The sequence below is a fragment of the Trachurus trachurus genome, assembly GCF_905171665.1.
Source record: "Trachurus trachurus genome assembly, chromosome: 4".
NCBI classification, from domain to species: Eukaryota; Metazoa; Chordata; class Actinopteri; order Carangiformes; family Carangidae; genus Trachurus; species Trachurus trachurus.
Window position 1 is genome coordinate 17,714,673 of NC_139898.1, and position 19,064 is coordinate 17,733,736.

At 42.8% G+C, this 19,064-nt stretch overlaps 2 protein-coding genes across 2 annotated transcripts in view; one reads left to right on the forward strand and one right to left on the reverse strand.

Moving 5' to 3' along the window:
* fbn2b (fibrillin 2b) overlaps positions 1 to 6,199 on the forward strand; it is a 65,734-nt gene extending 59,535 nt beyond the window's left edge. Inside the window, exons 57-65 of the mRNA XM_083969979.1 lie at positions 183 to 389; positions 615 to 740; positions 886 to 1,008; positions 1,248 to 1,364; positions 1,500 to 1,628; positions 1,798 to 1,917; positions 2,120 to 2,351; positions 2,909 to 3,071; positions 3,194 to 6,199. Of these exons, the coding sequence (XP_083826105.1) occupies positions 183 to 389; positions 615 to 740; positions 886 to 1,008; positions 1,248 to 1,364; positions 1,500 to 1,628; positions 1,798 to 1,917; positions 2,120 to 2,351; positions 2,909 to 3,071; positions 3,194 to 3,571 (1,595 nt within the window). The 3' untranslated portion in view covers positions 3,572 to 6,199. The remainder of the gene's footprint in view (positions 1 to 182; positions 390 to 614; positions 741 to 885; positions 1,009 to 1,247; positions 1,365 to 1,499; positions 1,629 to 1,797; positions 1,918 to 2,119; positions 2,352 to 2,908; positions 3,072 to 3,193) is intronic.
* A 1,247-nt stretch (positions 6,200 to 7,446) lies between these two features.
* Positions 7,447 to 7,827, reverse strand: LOC310984258 (cortexin-1-like; the record flags this gene model as incomplete). The annotated part of the gene is made up of 1 exon (XM_083969420.1): positions 7,447 to 7,827. One exon carries the CDS (start codon positions 7,825 to 7,827, stop codon positions 7,447 to 7,449), a length of 381 nt encoding a protein of 126 aa, XP_083825546.1.
* Positions 7,828 to 19,064: the final 11,237 nt, after the last annotated feature.

Consider the following 19,064-nt stretch of genomic DNA (forward strand, 5'->3'; position numbering starts at 1 on the left):
GTAAGATCACTGCTGCTAGAGAACATGTTGTCAGACTTTGGGGGTGAAAACGTCACAATTGAAACTGTGCCTTCTTTAAAATTCACTTGATTAACTGTACAGAGTTGCTGCTTTGGAGATCAATTTGTTTGGTCTTAATTGACTTAATTTTCCAGCTACTAATCATTTTTCCATTTCTTCAGACAACCGAAAGGGCTTCTGTTACATTGAGGTTTTGCAGACCATGTGCCAGCAGTCGTCCACCAACAGGAACAGTGTGACCAAGTCTGAGTGTTGCTGTAACACGGGCCGAGGCTGGGGGTCACAGTGTGAGCTCTGCCCACTGCCTGGCACCGTCCAGTACAAGAAGATGTGCCCACTTGGACCCGGCTACACCACCGATGGAAGAGGTGACAAAGACCAAACCTACATTTTATTTCTAGTGTTTTGACTTATTCATTTTTTTTGTACTTGAAATAAAATAATAACCATAATCCGTATAAGGAGCTTAACTAACTAGATATATAGTATTGCATTATATTTATGAGAGACACCAAGTGAGTTGAGGTTATCAGACACACTGTGAATATCTGTCTGATGATCTCTAAATTTCGAAAATCTCCCTGTTCTTCCAGACATCAACGAGTGCCAGGTGATCCCAGAGCTGTGCAGAAATGGTCAGTGCATCAACACCATTGGATCTTTCCGCTGTCACTGTAACGTGGGATATAAAACGGACTTCACTGCCACCTCCTGCGTTGGTATGAGCTCTGACCTGTACCTCTCTCTCGCTCTATCTTGTTTTCAATCATTTGGTTTAAAAGATTTTTGATTTCACAGACACAGATAATATCGCAGTGGAAATTTAAAACCAGAGTTTTTAATTTCCTTGTGTCCATCTTTCAGATATGGATGAGTGCGCTCTGTCTCCGAAACCTTGTAACTTCCTGTGTAAAAACACTGAAGGCAGCTACCTCTGCTCCTGCCCCAGAGGATACAGTTTACAGCCCGATGGAAAGACCTGCAAAGGTACATGGACTTACTTTATAACACTTGTTCATGGGTAAATAACACCATTTGATTTGATGATCTGTTTATTATAGTAATCTGCTGCTTTGAACACGCAAGTTGTGTGGATTCTGTTTGTTACTTCTTAATTGATAGTTGATAAATATCCTCTTTCAAGCTCCATGGCTTTGGGGCTTCAGCTCTCTAATTCTCTCTCTAATTCGCTCTCTGATTCGGTTTCATTCCTATTTGCCTCCCAGATCTGGATGAGTGTTCAACCAAGCAGCATAACTGCCAGTTCCTTTGTGTCAACACCATTGGCGGCTTCACTTGCAAGTGTCCTCCAGGCTTCACCCAGCACCAGACCGCCTGCATTGGTGAGTAAGCAACAAGAGATGATAGTGTGGCACTGTTGCTATGCACTGAAAAAAGGTTTTGGAAGACAAAGAGCAAAAAAACAAAAATCAAAAACACAACAAGAATAAACAAAAAAACATTTTCCCTCTTTACAGACAACAACGAGTGTCAGGCTCAGAACAGCGCATGTGGTACGCGGGCCTCTTGTGTCAACACGCCTGGCAGCTTCAACTGCGAATGCTCGAAAGGTTTCTCCTTGGACAACACTGGCATCGAGTGCGAGGGTGAGTAGCTCTGATATGCCGGATATATATTTAGCCGGATATAGTTCAAAGAGTTCTGCTGAGGGGTTTGTAATTGAGGTAGGGGACAAAAAAATTGAGAGCTGTACTAGGTGTCACTGTGGATAATGAGAAATTATTATAATAAGTCTTTATTTAACTTTACCCTTAGATGTGGATGAATGTGGCAGCAACCACCGCTGTCAGCACGGCTGTCAGAACATGCTGGGAGGTTACCGCTGTGGCTGTCCTCAGGGCTACGTGCAGCACTACCAGTGGAACCAGTGTGTCGGTGAGTGACTCGTTGTCATGACAGCTATGAACAAAAAAGCTTTTTGTTGTCTTATTTTTAGACTAAAAGTCCATGTGTTTCTGTTGTAAATTTAAGTTTATACAAATGGAAAATGATATATACATTTTCTCAGAATTATTTAAAAAAAAAAACACTTAACTCAACACTTATTGTCTGTCTGTACTCGGCTTCTTCCCTGCAGATGAAAACGAGTGTCAAGCAGGAACGGTGTGTGGCTCTGCCTCCTGCTACAACACACTGGGCAGCTTCAAGTGTGTTTGTCCCTCTGGCTTTGACTTTGAGCAGGGCAGTGGCGGCTGCCAAGACGTGAACGAATGCTCTACAAGCACAAATCCTTGTATCTACGGCTGCTCCAATACTGACGGAGGATACCTGTGTGGCTGTCCTGGAGGTTTCTACAGAGCTGGGCAGGGGTGAGCGAACAAAATAGTGGTGCCACAATACTTTTTTTGGTGACACTTTATTTGACGCCTATCTCTATAATGCATTATAACCATACTGATAATGAGTTATAATGCAGTTATAGCACTGTATAACTGTAGTTATAAACATTCATAAATGATCATAATGGTTTATAACAATAATCATAACACACTATAAAGCATTTTATCATGTCTTATAAGGTCAGGTATTATAATATGTTATAATTGTTAGTAACTCGCTGACAATGCCCACATTGATAATGCATTATAAATATAATTATAATGTGTTATAATTGGCTTATAAACATGCATAACTGTCATTATAAACACACAAATTATCATAAGGCTTTATAACAATAAGCATAACACATTATATAGCGGTATAACTCTATTATAGTACTTGACCTTATAAGCCATTGTGAAATACTGTATGATGTGTTATGCTTATTGTTATAAAGCCTTATGATAACTTATGCGAATTTGATGTGAATCTCATTCCTCATACTCAGTTCACTGACCTCTCTTACTCTGTGTCTGTCTCCATCCAGTCACTGTATGACAGGCTCAGGTTTCCCAGGCCAGTTTACTGAGGGTGGTGACGACGAAGACAGTCTGTCTCCCGAGGCCTGCTACGAGTGTAAGATCAACGGAGGAGGGCCAGGAAAGAAGGGACGACACAGACGTAACACTGATGAAAATGACCTAAACAAGGTACGTGTGTAATCAAACAGCTTCACTTTCATTTGTTGCAGTTAATGTCAGGTCCTGAGTCAGCTCTGATTCACTTTTGAGTAACAATTCCCTGAACTCCTGTGGCCTTGTCCTCACATTAGGAGCCAGAAGTGAGCATGGCCAGCATTGACACCCAGGCCTCCATCCCCATGAACATCTCTCTGGCGTCACTGCTCAACAAGGAGCCTCTACTAGAGCTCCTGCCCGCCCTGCAGCCCCTTGAGCACCACGTACGCTACGTCATCACCCACGGCAATGCTAATGAACACTTCCGCCTGCTGGAACGCCGCGACGGAAAGAGCGTGCTACGACTCGGCAAGAGGCCGCCTTCTGCGGGATCCTACCGTGTGGAGATCGCCAGCCTGCCGTTGTTCGGGCCCCGGAGACTACACCAGATGGAGCAGCAGCATGACACTGACTACCTACAAGGGGAAATAGGAGATGCTCTGCGCATCAAGCTCCACATCCACCTGCACTGAGCTCAGAGTGTTCCCATAATCCTACCCTGGACTGATTCTTAAAGCCTTTGAGTTTTAACGTGCCCTTTTATCCAACAACTCCTCCACCCAGCTGCCCCCTGCAGGAGCATCCCCACCAGCAGGGGGTCATCGATCAAGGGCTTTGAAAGACTGAGTCAATCAGCCCAACTCTACCACCACTTTGTTACTGTTCATGTTATTATATGTTCATGTTTTGTGTCTTTGTTTTTTGTGTTTTTGTTTCTGTTTTTTTTTTTAAACCCTGACTACACTTCTTCTTGCGCCCCCTCCACTCCTGCCCGGCCTAGCACTCGTTCTCCACTGAGAGATCCAGTGGAGGAGATGGCAGAGAGGTGTCTATGTGCTTGGACCGCAGCACCTTATACAGACGAAATAGCAGACGAAATGGCCCACATGTCCATGAAGCACTTTGGTAGACAAACAAGTTGTTATCAGAACGTAAGTGCTGAGAGTGGCCAGAATTATCACAGCATTTATGGTGGTATTTAAATCACTGTGTATTATAAAGATGTCATATTAAGGCTAGAGATCAGGGGTCAGGTGCCGTCACGGTGGTCCAAGGACTCTGTCACCTCTCTGTGATCTTGCTATAAAATTTAAAAAAAAATCAGCAACACTGGGGAACAAGGTTTGTCAAGTCTGCCCCTCTCAGTATTGTAGTGTGTCATTTAATGTATTTGTGCTGTTTGAAAAATGTTAACACGAAGGACTGCAACATTTACACAGCATTTCAGGTTCTTACGTCCATAGCGGTCTGTTATATAGCTGGATGCCAACCAATTTTTCACATGGGAAAAAAAAGCAAGCTTTTGTCCTGCTCTGGTGTGACCGACTTTCGTCCTGCCCGCGGGCACCGGCAAGCAGGGATCAGCGTGTTTGCGTGTGTGTGCTGTCATGTTAGGTTACCTCAGTACTGGACACCATGCCGTGATGCCGACTTTAAAACTAAAGAGGGTGCTAGTGTCCCTCAGCATCCATCGTGAGCAGGGAATACACCAGTTAGTAGCTTGTAGACTTAAAAGAAGATAGATCAGGTCACTTTGTATTTATCCTGTGAGGGATCAAGACTTCAGGTGCACTGATTCTGGACCTGATAGCCAGATCTTTCAAATAGTCCAAAGTCTCTTTCCCCTTGTCGACCATCAGAGGCTTGTAGCATCTCCTGGTTCTGCTTTTTTTTTTTTTTACTACAAACACCTGAACAGAAATGCTTCAGGACAACAGAGCTGGTGTTGGGAGGCTGAACTTGACAATAAGCTGACTTTATCTGACTTCTTTGACCTTAACCATGAGCTCGATGTCTGAGGTCTGAGCCTGGTCTGCAACACAAAGAGACACACAACTGAATATACACTAACAGTCTCAAAGGTACATGACATGTTAACATTACCTAAGCTGTAACTAAAGGTAGTGCTTTACAGTGTACGTGCACGCACAGGTGAACACGAAACCTCACGAAAAATAAAAACATTATCTGTCAGGTCATCTTTCATTTCTCATGATTTTGTTTTTCTCAAAGAGAAAAAAGGTGCTAGATAATACCATCTCATGCGCTGTACAAAGAAAGTGCAGTCTTGAATCTGAATTGCAAAAAGTGACCTTTTTTTTGTTGCTAGGTTTAATTGTTGTGTTTGTCTGTCTTTTGTATTGTCTCGGTGCTGAAAAACCAATATTATCAAACTTGCTTCTTGAAAATTAAATTGTATATTTTTAAGTGAAATGTAGATTTTTGTTTTTGTTTTAAACATCAAAGGGCTGCCAAAACAAATACTTACAGTAAACCCAAGACTGAAGGCCTTTAGTGCTGTTGACTTTGTTTTGTTGAAGAAAAAAATAATAAGTAAATGCAGCATCTAATTTGTCCATCACTGACTGCATCATTTAAAACCACTGTCACCAGTAAAATCAGGAGAGGAAGGAATGAAAACACACATCAGCATTGAGATCATCAGAATTGTCTATTATCATCCAAGCTTACACTGTCTATACAATGCAATGTGGATTAATTCAAAACAGAACCATGTCCAGATAGGACTATGGTGCTAAACGATAATATTTTTCTCTTAACAGTCAAGGTTAATGCACTGACCCACAGCCTAGGCATCGTTTATAACACATAACCATTTTTCTAACCTGGGAGCCTGTGTATACTTTGTATCTTTATTGTCAGTTTGTAATTTTTCTTTTATTTGCCACTATGTTAAAAAAAAAAAAAAAAAAAAGGCAGTGTGTTGCATCTGCTTACTGTATCTCAGCTTCAGAGTCAAACTTGAAACAATACTGTCGTCATCTGCTCGCATTGAAATATCATTTGCTTTGTAACTCAGAGAACAAGGAGCCTGATGTTTCGGTAGTTCTGATGTTCAGCACAAGCCTGGCACCTGTTTATTACTGAAGTCTAACTGAATGCTGAAATGACAATCACCCAGTCCCACCGCATCTGATTGTTGAGGATCAATAAATCAATCAGTTGTTATGGATTATCTTTTAGTATCCTAAGTGATCATCTTTGTGCAAGACAAAAACCAAAGATTCGCAGAACATCAAATGGCAGTCTGTAAAATTAGATTGATTCATATCATATTGTAAACTTTTTGTCCAGTGACATAAATGGCAATAAAGTATTGTGGGTTATATTTTTAAGTCTTGTCTGCTGGAGTTTTTCTTCCCTTTCAGTGTTTGTGGCTTACAAACGTGACACATGATAACAAGTAAGTAGTAACCATTTTAACTGTTTTTCTAACATGAACAATGTGGGCTGTCCAGCTCTCAGAGGAAATAAAAGAAGAAGTAATTGAAGAAGAAAATCTTTTTATTTTCACTGATTCATTGCAGTGTATCAAAAACAAAGCAGATAGTCAGAAAAATATGTAATTACAAAACACAAAAAAGCAAAGCTACCTGCTTCGCTTCCCTCTAGGATGTGGCTGCATCACTACCTCAAAAGTCCACAGTCTATCTAATCGATACAGTAAAGAGGAAAAGGACAGAAAGATAGCAAAAAGGAGACTCCCAAACTCGAGTCAAGAATAGAAAAATAAAGCTTCTTTTTGCCTAAAGGTTGCTGTTTGCTTCATCACCACACTTGGCAGGCTGACTAAAGCAAAGGACAATTTCTACTTGCAGTAATAAGAGATTATACAGTTTCAATATGGCTTCTCAGTTAAAGACACAGTAACACACAAAATGTTTACAGACAGATACACGTAAGATTTCATGGAGACATATAAACTACCTGCACTGGCCTTAAAAAGCATCTGGAACTGCAGTGCTGCACTGAGGATCAGTGTCCCAAATGAAAACAAATGTGAGGACTTGTGCTACGTGATCAGCACTCAACACAAGGATGCTTTGTAATGGACCTTGGTTCATTAAAGGGGCATCTGCTTAAGTGTAAACTCCTTCGTTTCAGGTTCTGCCTGTGTCCTACGTGTTGAGAGTCATCCATCAGAAATGTGGCTTTGAGGTTCTAAACTATGTTGTGATCTGACAAAGCGGTGAGATTTGGAAAAAACCTAGCCCTAAAGTGAGGTTGTGATGTGGCGGCATGTTAGCCTTGTACATTAGTTCAGGTTAAGGCAGCTGTGCAGCTCGTTATTTCTGTTTTCTTTATGGTCAAACATCCAACTTTGGGTGAGTGTTTGGCTTGCAGGGTGTGGCTCCTGATCAACCAGACTTGTTCTACTATATATTTACACCAATACACAGCCGTATAAATCAGGCAAACCTTCCTCTGAGAGAATACTATGCATTGTTACTGTCCATCTCCGCTTCTAAATTAGGCTACAGCTGCAAAAGATTCTGCCTGTGCACAAAGAAATATTCCCTCGTCCACACCCTGTTGACACATCACCCTACACCAGTGCATAATCAAACTGGCCCCTCTCCAGCCCCTCCTTGTGGTCAGTCCAGGATGATGCAGGCATGCGGCTGTAGGGGTCCAGCAGGATCCTGAAGCACCTGACCAGCAGGAAGACCAGAAATAGCATGAGGAGGCCTACGAAGGCCAAGGCCGTGCGCTGCTCATTCTCCACCCCAACCAAGGCCAGAGGGGGGCTGCTGCTGCCACCGCCAGGACTGCCGGGCAGGGAGGAGCTGGCCGGGGACAGCAGCAACTCGTAGTCAAGTGTGGGCACATCGTTCATCCTCCACGGGGCCCGAAGGCAGGGCTTACACACTGACTGGATGGTTGGTGTGTTGGGAGGAGGTGCAGAGAAGGAAGGGAAGGTGTTCATGAGGCGCAGCACAGACTCAGAGGCCCAACTGGAGACAGGGAGTTTGATTTTGAGGCTAAATAAAAAGGCAGTTGAACAGGTTTATATTATAGGCTCTGTAGGTATAGCCTAAGTTAGCAGGTAGTTAGCAAGTTAGACAACCGCAGACAGCAGGATTTCCCTCTGGTGGTCAGTTTATTTTGTCAAATCTAGGTCAGTCAGAGTGACATGGCCCAGACAGGCCTGGCCCTAATCTGGTCTGACAATGTGGCAGACACACATGCATACACACACAGGCACTTCTCAATTATTTTTTATTTTTTGGAGTATTTATCAGGGCCACTCTGCCACATCAGATCTCATTCTCACTCTCAATCAGAGCAGACAGGATGTGAGTCTGCCTCTTGATAATGCAAACACACGTGTCTGATCACAGTCAAGGTCAGTTCTCTATGGGTGTTAATGTTGTGCAGATGGACTGCTGACACCCAGTTGTGTGAAGCTGTTTAAGTGTGTGTCTGGGGTGTCTGAATGTGAGCCAAAGTGCTACAAACAACAGACTCTGAAGCATCTGCAGAGGCCAGCAACACCAGGTGTTTGTCTGCGTTCGCACATGTGCGGATGTTTGTGTGTGGCTAATTAGATCAGGAGGTTAGTGGATCAATGGCCCTGAATGTAAAAACAGTGCATCACCTTTGCTGGCGCTGCCTGTAAAATGCAAAGTTGTTGTTTTTTTTTTTTCCCGTCAGCACAGCTAGTTGGAGCGAGATAAGTGGGTCAGAGCTGTCAGGTGCTGAAATAAGTTTCTCCCACTGTTTCCCTTTTGGGATCTTGAAAAAGCCCGCCTCTCTTGACAATTAGACAAGCAACAAGAGGTAGAAAATGAATGAGAGGCTTCAGAGAAGGTGAGTTTGCGTCGCTCTGAGTGGCTTGATCCAGTTTGATCTTCAGTCTACTGAATGCAGATTCTGTTTCGGGCAGCCCATCCAACTGTCTTCATGACATGACAGAGGGATGTTAAAAGAGCTATTTTGGCCAGATGTTGCTGGTTAAGCCGAAGAATCACTGCTGCTCCTTATAAATCACCACCTGCAAGCACAAGAGCCACCTGGTTAGAAAAACACATGAGATAACTATGCAAAAATGTCACTAATGACTTACTAATTAAGCCCTAACAAGGACATTTCATTTGCACAATATAACATCAATACACAGTCAAATCCCTCAAATAAAACTACAAGCATTGCAGGACTTTCCCATTACTGTTTCTAATGTGGACCATAAGGAGAAGTCATTCCTTCCTCATTTCATCATACAATGTGATTATTACGACCCTCTGCTCAATAAGTAATAGTGACACTGACATTAGCCGTCTGTGGTGAAAACACAGCACCAGCATCCCCTGTAATGACACTCAATTAGCAAGCTGATTATGGTGTCATTACCGCCACATTAGCAATAATGAATGCATGATTATAAACACTGATACTGCATTACATCACCCCCATTTGTCAGTGCACTGTTACAGCGGGCCATTTGTTCACTTGTTGACCCCCGTTCATTCATTTGTTCACATGATGGACTGGAAGACAGTGTTGCAGAGGTTCATTAATAATCTAAAATCACGTCTCCTGTGGCGCACCAGGTTTCAAATCACGGAGGAAATGTGATATGCAAACCATTTTTACCTGTTCACCCTGTCTGAATAGAGTGGTGATGGGGCTATTTGCTTGGACAAATGTGATACGGAGAGATATTGAGAGCACTGTGTGTGTGTGTGTGTGTGTGTGTGTGTGTGTGTGTGTGTGTGTGTGTGTGTGTGTGTGTGTGTGTGTGTGTGTGTGTGTGTGTGTGTGTGTGGGCGGGGGGTGCTGAAGAGACACAGAGGTGATAGGATAGAGAGATGGGTGGAGGAGGCATTAATAGTAAATGCTTTTAATTTTTAAGTTAATTTATTAAGGAGGGACAATGAAGAGAGGTGCAGAGAGGAAAGTTGATCAGAATTTATGATAATTGTCTTAAAAAGAGGAAATATTATAGATAAAAAAGAAAAAAGACAAGTGCAATCAATGCATCGAGATAAAAAAAGAGGGATATAGCATGGGCAGTCAAGACAGGAAGATGAAAATGAAATAATGAAGGTTGATGGAGGAGGTAAAGATGGATGAATAAAGCAAAAGTTCCTGTGGTGGACGGGCAGCAGTACAGAGGAGAGAGGAGAGGTTTGCTGGCACAAAGTGGACTGATTCTCCTCTGCATGACCATGGCAAAATGCCCTTTCCATACACTCCCTGTCTCTGTCTCTCTCTGTCTCTCTGTCCCGTTCAGTTCAAAGGTTTTCTATCTGCTACTTCATCAGCCGGTGTCTCCGGGGTGTGTGGTGCACCAGACTCAGGCTGGCAGCAGGATGACACACCTGGGAGTTGACACTCACACTGTGAATGAATGTGCACTTTTGTGTGTACAAACAGACCTGCTGTGTGCATGTGCACGCACACGCATGTGTGCATGCGCTTGTCACTGTCTCTGAGTGATGTGAGTTGCAAAACTCAAAAATAGGTCAGAAAACCTTGAAACTGTTTTCAAGGACACTGTTACTGACACTGTCCCACGTCTGCAGCTCCAGGTCAGAAAATGCTTTCAACTGTTATCAACTGCTGTGAGACATTTTTATCTTGATAGTTTTGAAATCAAACAGGTAATGCTGTTGAGTATTTTTTTTCTTCGTGTATTCATTTGACAGTGGCATTACTGTAAGAATGACCTCCTGTTTGTTTTCCTTGTTTTACGTGATGTTGGTTTAAGATAAGCCAGGTCTCTGCACAACTGATCAACAATACAAATATCAAGGAACTTGGGCTTTGGCATGAGGAAATACAGCAAGATCCATGATAGAGAGAGAATGAAGAGATGTGTATCATTGCAACATTATTTCTTATTACCTATAAGAATCCATTATAATAAATTAACAAAATATAGCTGTCAATTGCTTAAAGACCCAGATACACACATGGTCAGGCTGATATTGAAACCCTGCCTTTGTACTACAGAGGTCTTTGTATCCATATAACATGACAGATTGCATGAGAGATTTTTAGTAGAACCATAACCATATGTTTCTTTCAGAAGTCCAACGATCAAATGAGATGGATGTCGATAAATAAAGTGCACTATAGTGCTAGTGTACTGATTTCAGACACAACTTTGGTGTAGACATGTCTGGCTGTCGAGCTGAGAGGCATATCAGCTGCTCTATTAAGCCATTAACAGTGAGCAGTGAGCCAATATTCACAACAGACAGAAACTAAACTAGTTCACCTAAATGAAATGTGGTTATTTATAGTGTCATCAATTAGATGTCTGTGTTTCCCGTGATAAAATGTCCAAATATAAGAAAGCTTTACATTGTTACAACCTACTACCTTTCAGTATGGTTTTTGGTACTGTCTCTCTCTTTCACACACGCACACACATACACACACACATACACACACACATACACATTTTAATCTGTATTCAAAACCTATTGAGTTCCAAACTCTACCCACAGCAGATGGTCACTGAACTGCATAGGGAAAATTGTGACATGTAAACACAAAGGGATCAGAGACCAGTCTAATTCTGTGGAAAAACTGCCCACACCGCAATGCATATGCACACACACACACACACACACACACACACACACACACACACACACACACACACACACACACACACACACACACACACACACACACACACACACACACACAAACAAACAAAAAAGCATTCAACACAAACAGTATATTCACATATGCAGACACTTGAAACACAAGTGGAGGAAAAACACTGATGAAACCCACACACTTGGCTTGTTTCCATTTCGAATGTGGGAGGAGAAGCTGAAAGGAACAAACATAACCTCCTCATCTGATCCTATCCAACCTGTAATTATTTAGTGGCAGCATTTCTCCAATATCTCTCACCAGCTCATCACTGAGAGATGGAGGGGGATAACTAGACTGAGGGAGAGAGGGAATGGATTTAAGGATGAGACAGAGAAAGCATTTACTCTCTTTGAAATAGTGCAATTCATCATATTATACAATAACAGGTATTACAACTACTGTTGTAGTGTATTGATTTGAACTTGAGCCATTAATAGCTTCAAGTGTAGAAGATATTGTTCACAGAGAGTGGATTTTACAGCAAAGATACTGAATCTCCTGCATTTGCAACAAGCACTGGTCAGATAGTTCAGTCATGGTCTTCCAGGGTGTGTGTGTGTACAGTTGTGTATGTGAGCGAGTGTGTGAGGCTGATGGAGGGTGATGGTGGGAGTGAGACTTAACGAGGAGGAAAATAAGCTGAGCAATCCCTGTCTGTCCTCCCTCTACCTCCCAATGACTTATTCACACACACACACACACACACACACACACACACACACACACACACACACACACACACACACACACACACACACACACACACACACACACACACAAATGCATTCTGTCGTCCATCAGCCTCGTCTTGCTCGACTCGCATTAGTTCTCACCCACTCCATTTCTCCTCCAGCACACTTCCTCGAAGCACCGACGAGACCCAGGAGATGAGGGGAAGCGAAGCGGACACTCGTCAGTCTTCATAGAAAAGCCCTTAAATGGACACCTCATTCACACATACACACACACACACACACTCTGGAGTGCACTAGTTCATTCACATTCAAAAACACACACATCCACACATACAAAATGGCATGAGCACAAACACGCTTATAAGTAGGTATTTCTACCTTCACTTAACGTAAACACATGAGCACAGTCCACGTACAGCATGAAGATAGAGAGGTACACTGAACACACACTCTCACACACACACACACACACACACGGGCACACACGCGCCCTGCACCACTGTCATCACTTCCTCACAGAGCCATTGGTCAAGCTAATGTTGACAGAACTCATCAGGGTAAATGAAATGAACAGAGCTGAAAATAATATAGTTACCTCTCAGGTGACCAGGGTGTCACCTTTTCCCTCCTCTATCCACCTCCCACTGCCTCTCATATGCACCCACACATACATGTGACACACATACTGTACATGTGTGCACATATAGACACATCACGTGGCAATTGGTAAATGAGAAGGAAAAAAAACAATGCAGATTTTAAAGCCATTTACAACATGTGATATTGTCTTTACCACATAAGCTGGTCTGCTCTCTCTCTCTCTGCCCCTCATGCATTACCCACAGAAATATCCACAACCACATGAATTTCTCACCTACACAAGGCTAAGCAGAGTCTTTTCAAAAGGAGGGCCGCAGCACCACTACTGTCCTCTAGCAACTGAGACAAGCCTCCCCCTACAAGGTGCAGTGCAGAGACAGGCTTGATTTGTCATTATTTATAGCCCGAGTAAAGCCACTCTCTAAAAGTAATTAGACTTTGGAAACAAAGACAAAGGGAGAAAAGAGCAAACGAAAGAGCAAGTGGCAAGAGAGAAAGAGAGAAAGACGGTAAATGTTCCCAGTCTCGGCCACAGCCTGCTGGGAATTGAATTAACCCTTTCCAATTTGCTGCTTATAAAGATAAAGTGGACCTGAGGAAAAGGCAAAGAGGAGCTGCACGAGATGCACAAGCTCAGGTGGGTATCCCCCGCTCCACACCACTTCAAAACAAACATACAGTAGATTCATACATACAGTAAGCAGGAAAATGGTGGGACGGTCCCTGTGAGCTACTATATATATTGATACCATCCATCTTTCAGCCTGTATTGATATGTTTGATTTTCTTTTTGCTGTGATTCTTGGGAGCTTGTCAGGGTTCATTCGTCACCTCTGGGAGTTGCCGTCTGCAGCGTGTCTGTGGCTAATGAGAACAATGGGGACCAGGTCACCTTCAGCAGTGCACAACAACAAAAACGTCCTCCAAATACCGACCTTATCTAACTTTCACATGAGTAGCTTAACCTGCAGTTCACAATTGCTCAGCTATGTTCTGAGGGAAACACACACACATGCACATCCGTACGTATACTGTATATGCAAACTCAGATTCACAGACCAAAACACGACCACTGTACAGGTATTTTTAGCACCTGAGAGAGACGGAGTGTCTGTGGAGTCGTTTCTCTTTTACACTTGGCTCTGGGCTCAGCTCACGACCAGCCAGCTCCTCAGATAGCTCCCGTCATAATTAGGCTGGCAGACAGTCAGCAGCTACAGTAATGGTGATAAAGTTGGGTAATTAAATATTCTGTTCTTTTCCAATGCAGCTAGTCATTCTCCTCTGCACACACACTTGTCTATGTACAAAAAAGGTGTGTGTTTGTGCGTGAGAGGCAGATATAAAGACACATTGAGGGAGACAGAGTGCACCCTGTTCTTTTACTGAGCGTACATGCAAATGAGAAGGCAGTGCTGTGAGGGTGGAAACCTCTCAAGACTGCTGACCTTTTAAAACACAAAGGTACAGCGACACAAAAGAGTGGGCAATACATTTTATATTGATGCATTCTTCAAGAGCCTGTCCCTCGTCATAAACACACATACTTTCCCTCTGCTCACTCCTCATCAAGATGAAGTATGGATCTCTCTGTCAGGTGTCTCTGAAGAGAAAGAAGTGGCCAGCGCTCACATCAGCTTGTACTGAAGCAGGAGAAATAACCAGGGGATGGAGATGCAGAAGGAAAGACAAATGGAGTTGTACACAGATGAAGGAGCAAAGAGACAAAAACAAGCCCTTTGTGATTCTCAACAGCAGCAATACAGCTGAGCAACTCCATCTTCCAAGCTGCCTGCAATCTATCATTTTATCACCAGCCCCAGATGAACATGCAGTCTATTTTCTCTATCAGCATATTTGGGGTTTTTTCAAGGTCACTCCTGCGTCAATATTCAAAGTATTGAAGATTCTGGATCAGTCTTCATTTTGTACAAGACAAGCTTTTTTGTTTTAACGTAAATACATCAAGGCCCGATTTAGACACAGCTGAAAGTCGTCTGCTGCGTGGCAGACAGCACGTTCCTTTAAAAAAGGAGGATCCGATCTACAGACATCAGGGTAGTAGGGAGAGAGGGGGAAGGGAGGGGGAAGGGAGGGATGGGTGGGGGCTCCCTTCTATTTAGTCTCCAATCTAGTCTGCCCTCTCTCCTGGTTGTTTGTGTCACTCTGCCTGACAAGCCTGAAGCACCGGTGTGTGTGTCTGACGGCTAGCGGGGAGAGCATCTCTGTAGAGAAACGCAGCTGGATGCTGATGAAGACTCTTCAAAACTTGCAAATGCATTTGTCCAAATTGCCTGGAATCACAGCAGGATATAATACAGGGACACAGAAAACTAATTTGCTGGCACGCACGCAGAAACCCCACAGAGACATGTGCATATGATGTGCTGACATAAATGCACCACGCATCCTGTTACTGGTCATACAGACACATGTGTACAGTATATGAAGACCATTGTGGTAGAACAGACCATTATGCTCCATAGTGTCCTGTCCTTTGTCCCTGTTGTATTTTTCAAGCCTGAGCAATTCTAAACTTCAGGTAAACATTTTATTTTCATTCATGAAAGCAGTGGACAACAACATGTCTACAGATTAAACTGTTTGTGCAAACTAGAACAAGGTTACAAAGTATGCAAGGGTTTGTGAGAGTGCACAGAACAATGGGGCAAACACTGTATTCTTATATAAGTTACTTTATCCTCGTATTGAAGGTAACTTATTGAGTTGCATGTCAAACCATGTAGTATAGATAGTTTTATGGTTGACAATGATGGACAACAGCGCAGGGTTTGAAAATGAACAGATAAAGGATATTGTAAGTTCTGCTTATTTATAATTTTGGGATGAGCTTACTGTACATCCCATTAACCTTGTAACATGGATAACTAATGTTATTTAAAAAAAAAAAAACAGACTTAAGATGTAGGAAAAAATAAATATTTCCTAGACATTTGTAAGATAGTTTCTAGGATACAAAAAAAAACAGTTTTGATTCTCAGTTTTAAAATCTTAAAACATCTAATCTTATTTGAGACCAGTATTCACCGTGTGTGCTGTGCTGTGCCCTATTCAATAAAGCAGCCATGTCACAGAAAAACATCATCAACTATAAAAGACACAATAAAAATAGTAAATGCACTCACAGCGCAAAAATGTGAATTTTATTTCACCCGTGCAGTCATGACTCTCGAAGCTCTATGTGATTTTCTTTGTTATGAAGCTCTGAGAGGTCAGAGGGGGTGGAGGGATAGTGTCATTGGCAGCAGAGTCCTGAGACACATTTGTCGCTTCCAGTCATCTACCTCACTGACGCTACAGCAAAAGAAACACCTCTGTCTCCTGTTAACCACGAACACCTTAATCAACTTTGTCAGATCTTCCATCAATCCCCCACAAAACTCACCTCTGCTCCCCTTTTAGAAATAGTCTCTCTCTCCACTTTCTCAAAAAAAATCCCACCAACCCCTTGCGTCCCACCAGTCAGAGCGAATAAATGTCAACCAAGTCATATCCACCGACATCCTATATTTAATTCACAGATCACAGGTATAAAATATTCACACAATTATGAAGATGAAAAGTGACCAGACCGTAAGTGGTGGTAGGTCAACAATGAGAGGATTAAAATCTGTTTAAGTGAGTGAGATAGTGAGTCAAAGGGTGTCAAAAAAAAGGGGAAGGGACAGGATTATTATGTATTAAGACGGGCAATTGAGAAGACAGAGACAGGATGTAAGTGAGCCTGAGAGTAGCTAGTATGGCAAATCTGACCCTATAGTTCACCTTGAAAGACCCCCTGCCGCTGTCACGGTGGGTAACAGCACTGGGGAAAAACCCGATGGCAAGGTGAGAGGTGGTCAGATGAAAGATGAGGTAAGAGATGAAGAAGAACTGGTGAGAGTGGGAAGTGGAGACAGAGCGATGGAAAATACAGAAGCAGGGAGGAAAGGTGGAGAGTGGAATGGTAATCCCTGTGATTTACTAATGCATTCAGACAGAGCAGGGGTCTGCAAATACCCAGGGAACACAGAGGGTCGGGGGACATCAATCAGATCAGATACATCTGGAAGTAAGAGGAAGGAGGACAAAAAAGGAGGGAGGTGAGAGAAAGAAAAAAGAAAGATGAGATTCGGGGAGGATGGATGTGGGGTAAGACAATATGGAGATGTCAGCACTCTTAAAGTCAGGAAACAGCACTTTCCTTCCATCAGGCAGCCGTTCTGTCAAGTCCACTGGGACAGAACGGAGCTTGTGCCAGCCAGTCAACCGGCCCACGATGAGGGCCATATATATTACATGGCCTGCCCACACAACACTTGCTCAAAACCAAGGTGGCAGTGCTCACAGTCAGCATTAAAACCAACCAGACACTTTGTTGTAGATAAGAAAATATCCTGAGACGTCAGAGCAATATGAGCCAGGATGTGAAACAATGCTTTTCACTCACTGATGCAAGAAACATACTCGTAGCAAAGTGGCTCACACCCATGAATGTGAAAATACAATATCATGGTATCAGGGTTCCCATTGCCAGTAAATCCGGTCCACCTTTTAAGAAAAAGAGAAGCTTTAAATACTTGACAATGGCAAAGTGCTGATTCAAACAGTGGAGCTGAAATAACTTTGCTCAGCAGGGAGCTGCTGACTGCTCTGATCCCCTCTGCAATAGAAGCCACCAGTTGGACTCCTAAGCACGGATTAAACACAGAAGAAAAGTCACCACAAAGACACGGACATATCACCTTGCTGAAGGGAAGGTAGTCCGTTCAGCTGATTTGATTACTGAGCTTACAGTGGGGGCTGTGAGATGGAGGGGCCCTAAAGCCTCACAGACCAGGAGAGGCAAAGCCAAACACATCTAGGGCAGAAGAAATGAGAGCTTATCTGCACATTTTACTTCATGGTCCATCAGCAGATTTCATTCCAATAAGTGAATGGCCTCATCCCTTCTCCCCTTCTAGTGTTTCCAGAGTCAGACCAGTTAATAGACTCGTGCTAGGAGCTGCTCTTGGGTCTCGGGGGCCTATCCCTGAGCTGAGATGGAGCGGGGGGGATAAATCCTGCTGCTGGTGTCAGTTATCAAAGGGCGATAGATTATGGGGTTGATGAATATTTGACGAGCGATCTTCAAGAGGAAATCAAAACCTTGCAGGTTTGCCTCAATCTCCTTTGTCAAGGTTGAAGACCCACAATGAATTCTTGGGTCATCTCCTCAGAAGTGGTTCCACCTCCCTGCTGGTTTTGTGTTCATGTGAGCAGGGGTTGGCTCTTCAAATTGGGTGTTTATGACTCCATGTGCTATGTTGCCACATTATATACAGCCAAATTGAATCACGTTCAGTGTGACATTGCAATTATTTCAAGGCCAATACATTGAGTTACCACAAAAAATGTACAGGTGATTTCTTTTTCTATGGATCCACATGAAAAATCAATTTCATAACTGAACCTATGGCATGAAATTTCAATTACGGCTATCACAGCGGTGTCACAAAGACACTTTAGTGACTGTACCTCCTCATTCAGCTGCTTTAAAACGATGCCTGAACAACGTAATAAAGCAACCACCTTAGCGAGCAATAGAATAAATGATATAAGATATCAAACGCAATCACAGAGATTGGCAGTGACACAGCAAGACGGCTGTGTGGTGGAGAACCTGATTCACTAATGTGCTCCATGTAATACTGTATATCCTGACAGGCGTGCATGGATGGCTTTGTGGGTAAACCCAGCTGGGTTTTCTCTTTCCTTTCCATCTCTCTCTCATCTCACTCTCATTACAGTTCATTACATGATGACACTGACAGCTTCCTGCCGATTAGCATTACCACAGAGTGCTGTCATCAGGAGTGGTAAACTGAGAGTGGTCAATAAAGAAGTCACTGTACGTTCCCTTCTCGTTTTCATGACTAGAACAAAAAGACCTCTTTTTTGTGTCTTACAATAAAATATATATGATGATTTCACTAAGTAAAATATATTTTAAAAAATCAACTCTGTGTTTTTGTGGCTGCATCAGTCCATTAATCTGGAAATATTGACTTGACGTTTTTGTATTATTTTTGTTACAGACCTCCCCAAAATTCAGCCTGGCATGTTTGCTATTTTTGGAAACTCTGAGATATCCACCAGAATTTAAATTAGAGTTTACATTATAATTACTTGCCCAAAGGTTGGCTGCTGTTTGTTAGGGTGTTTCATTCATCAGGCCAAAATGAAGGCAAAATAAATAAATAAATAAAATAAT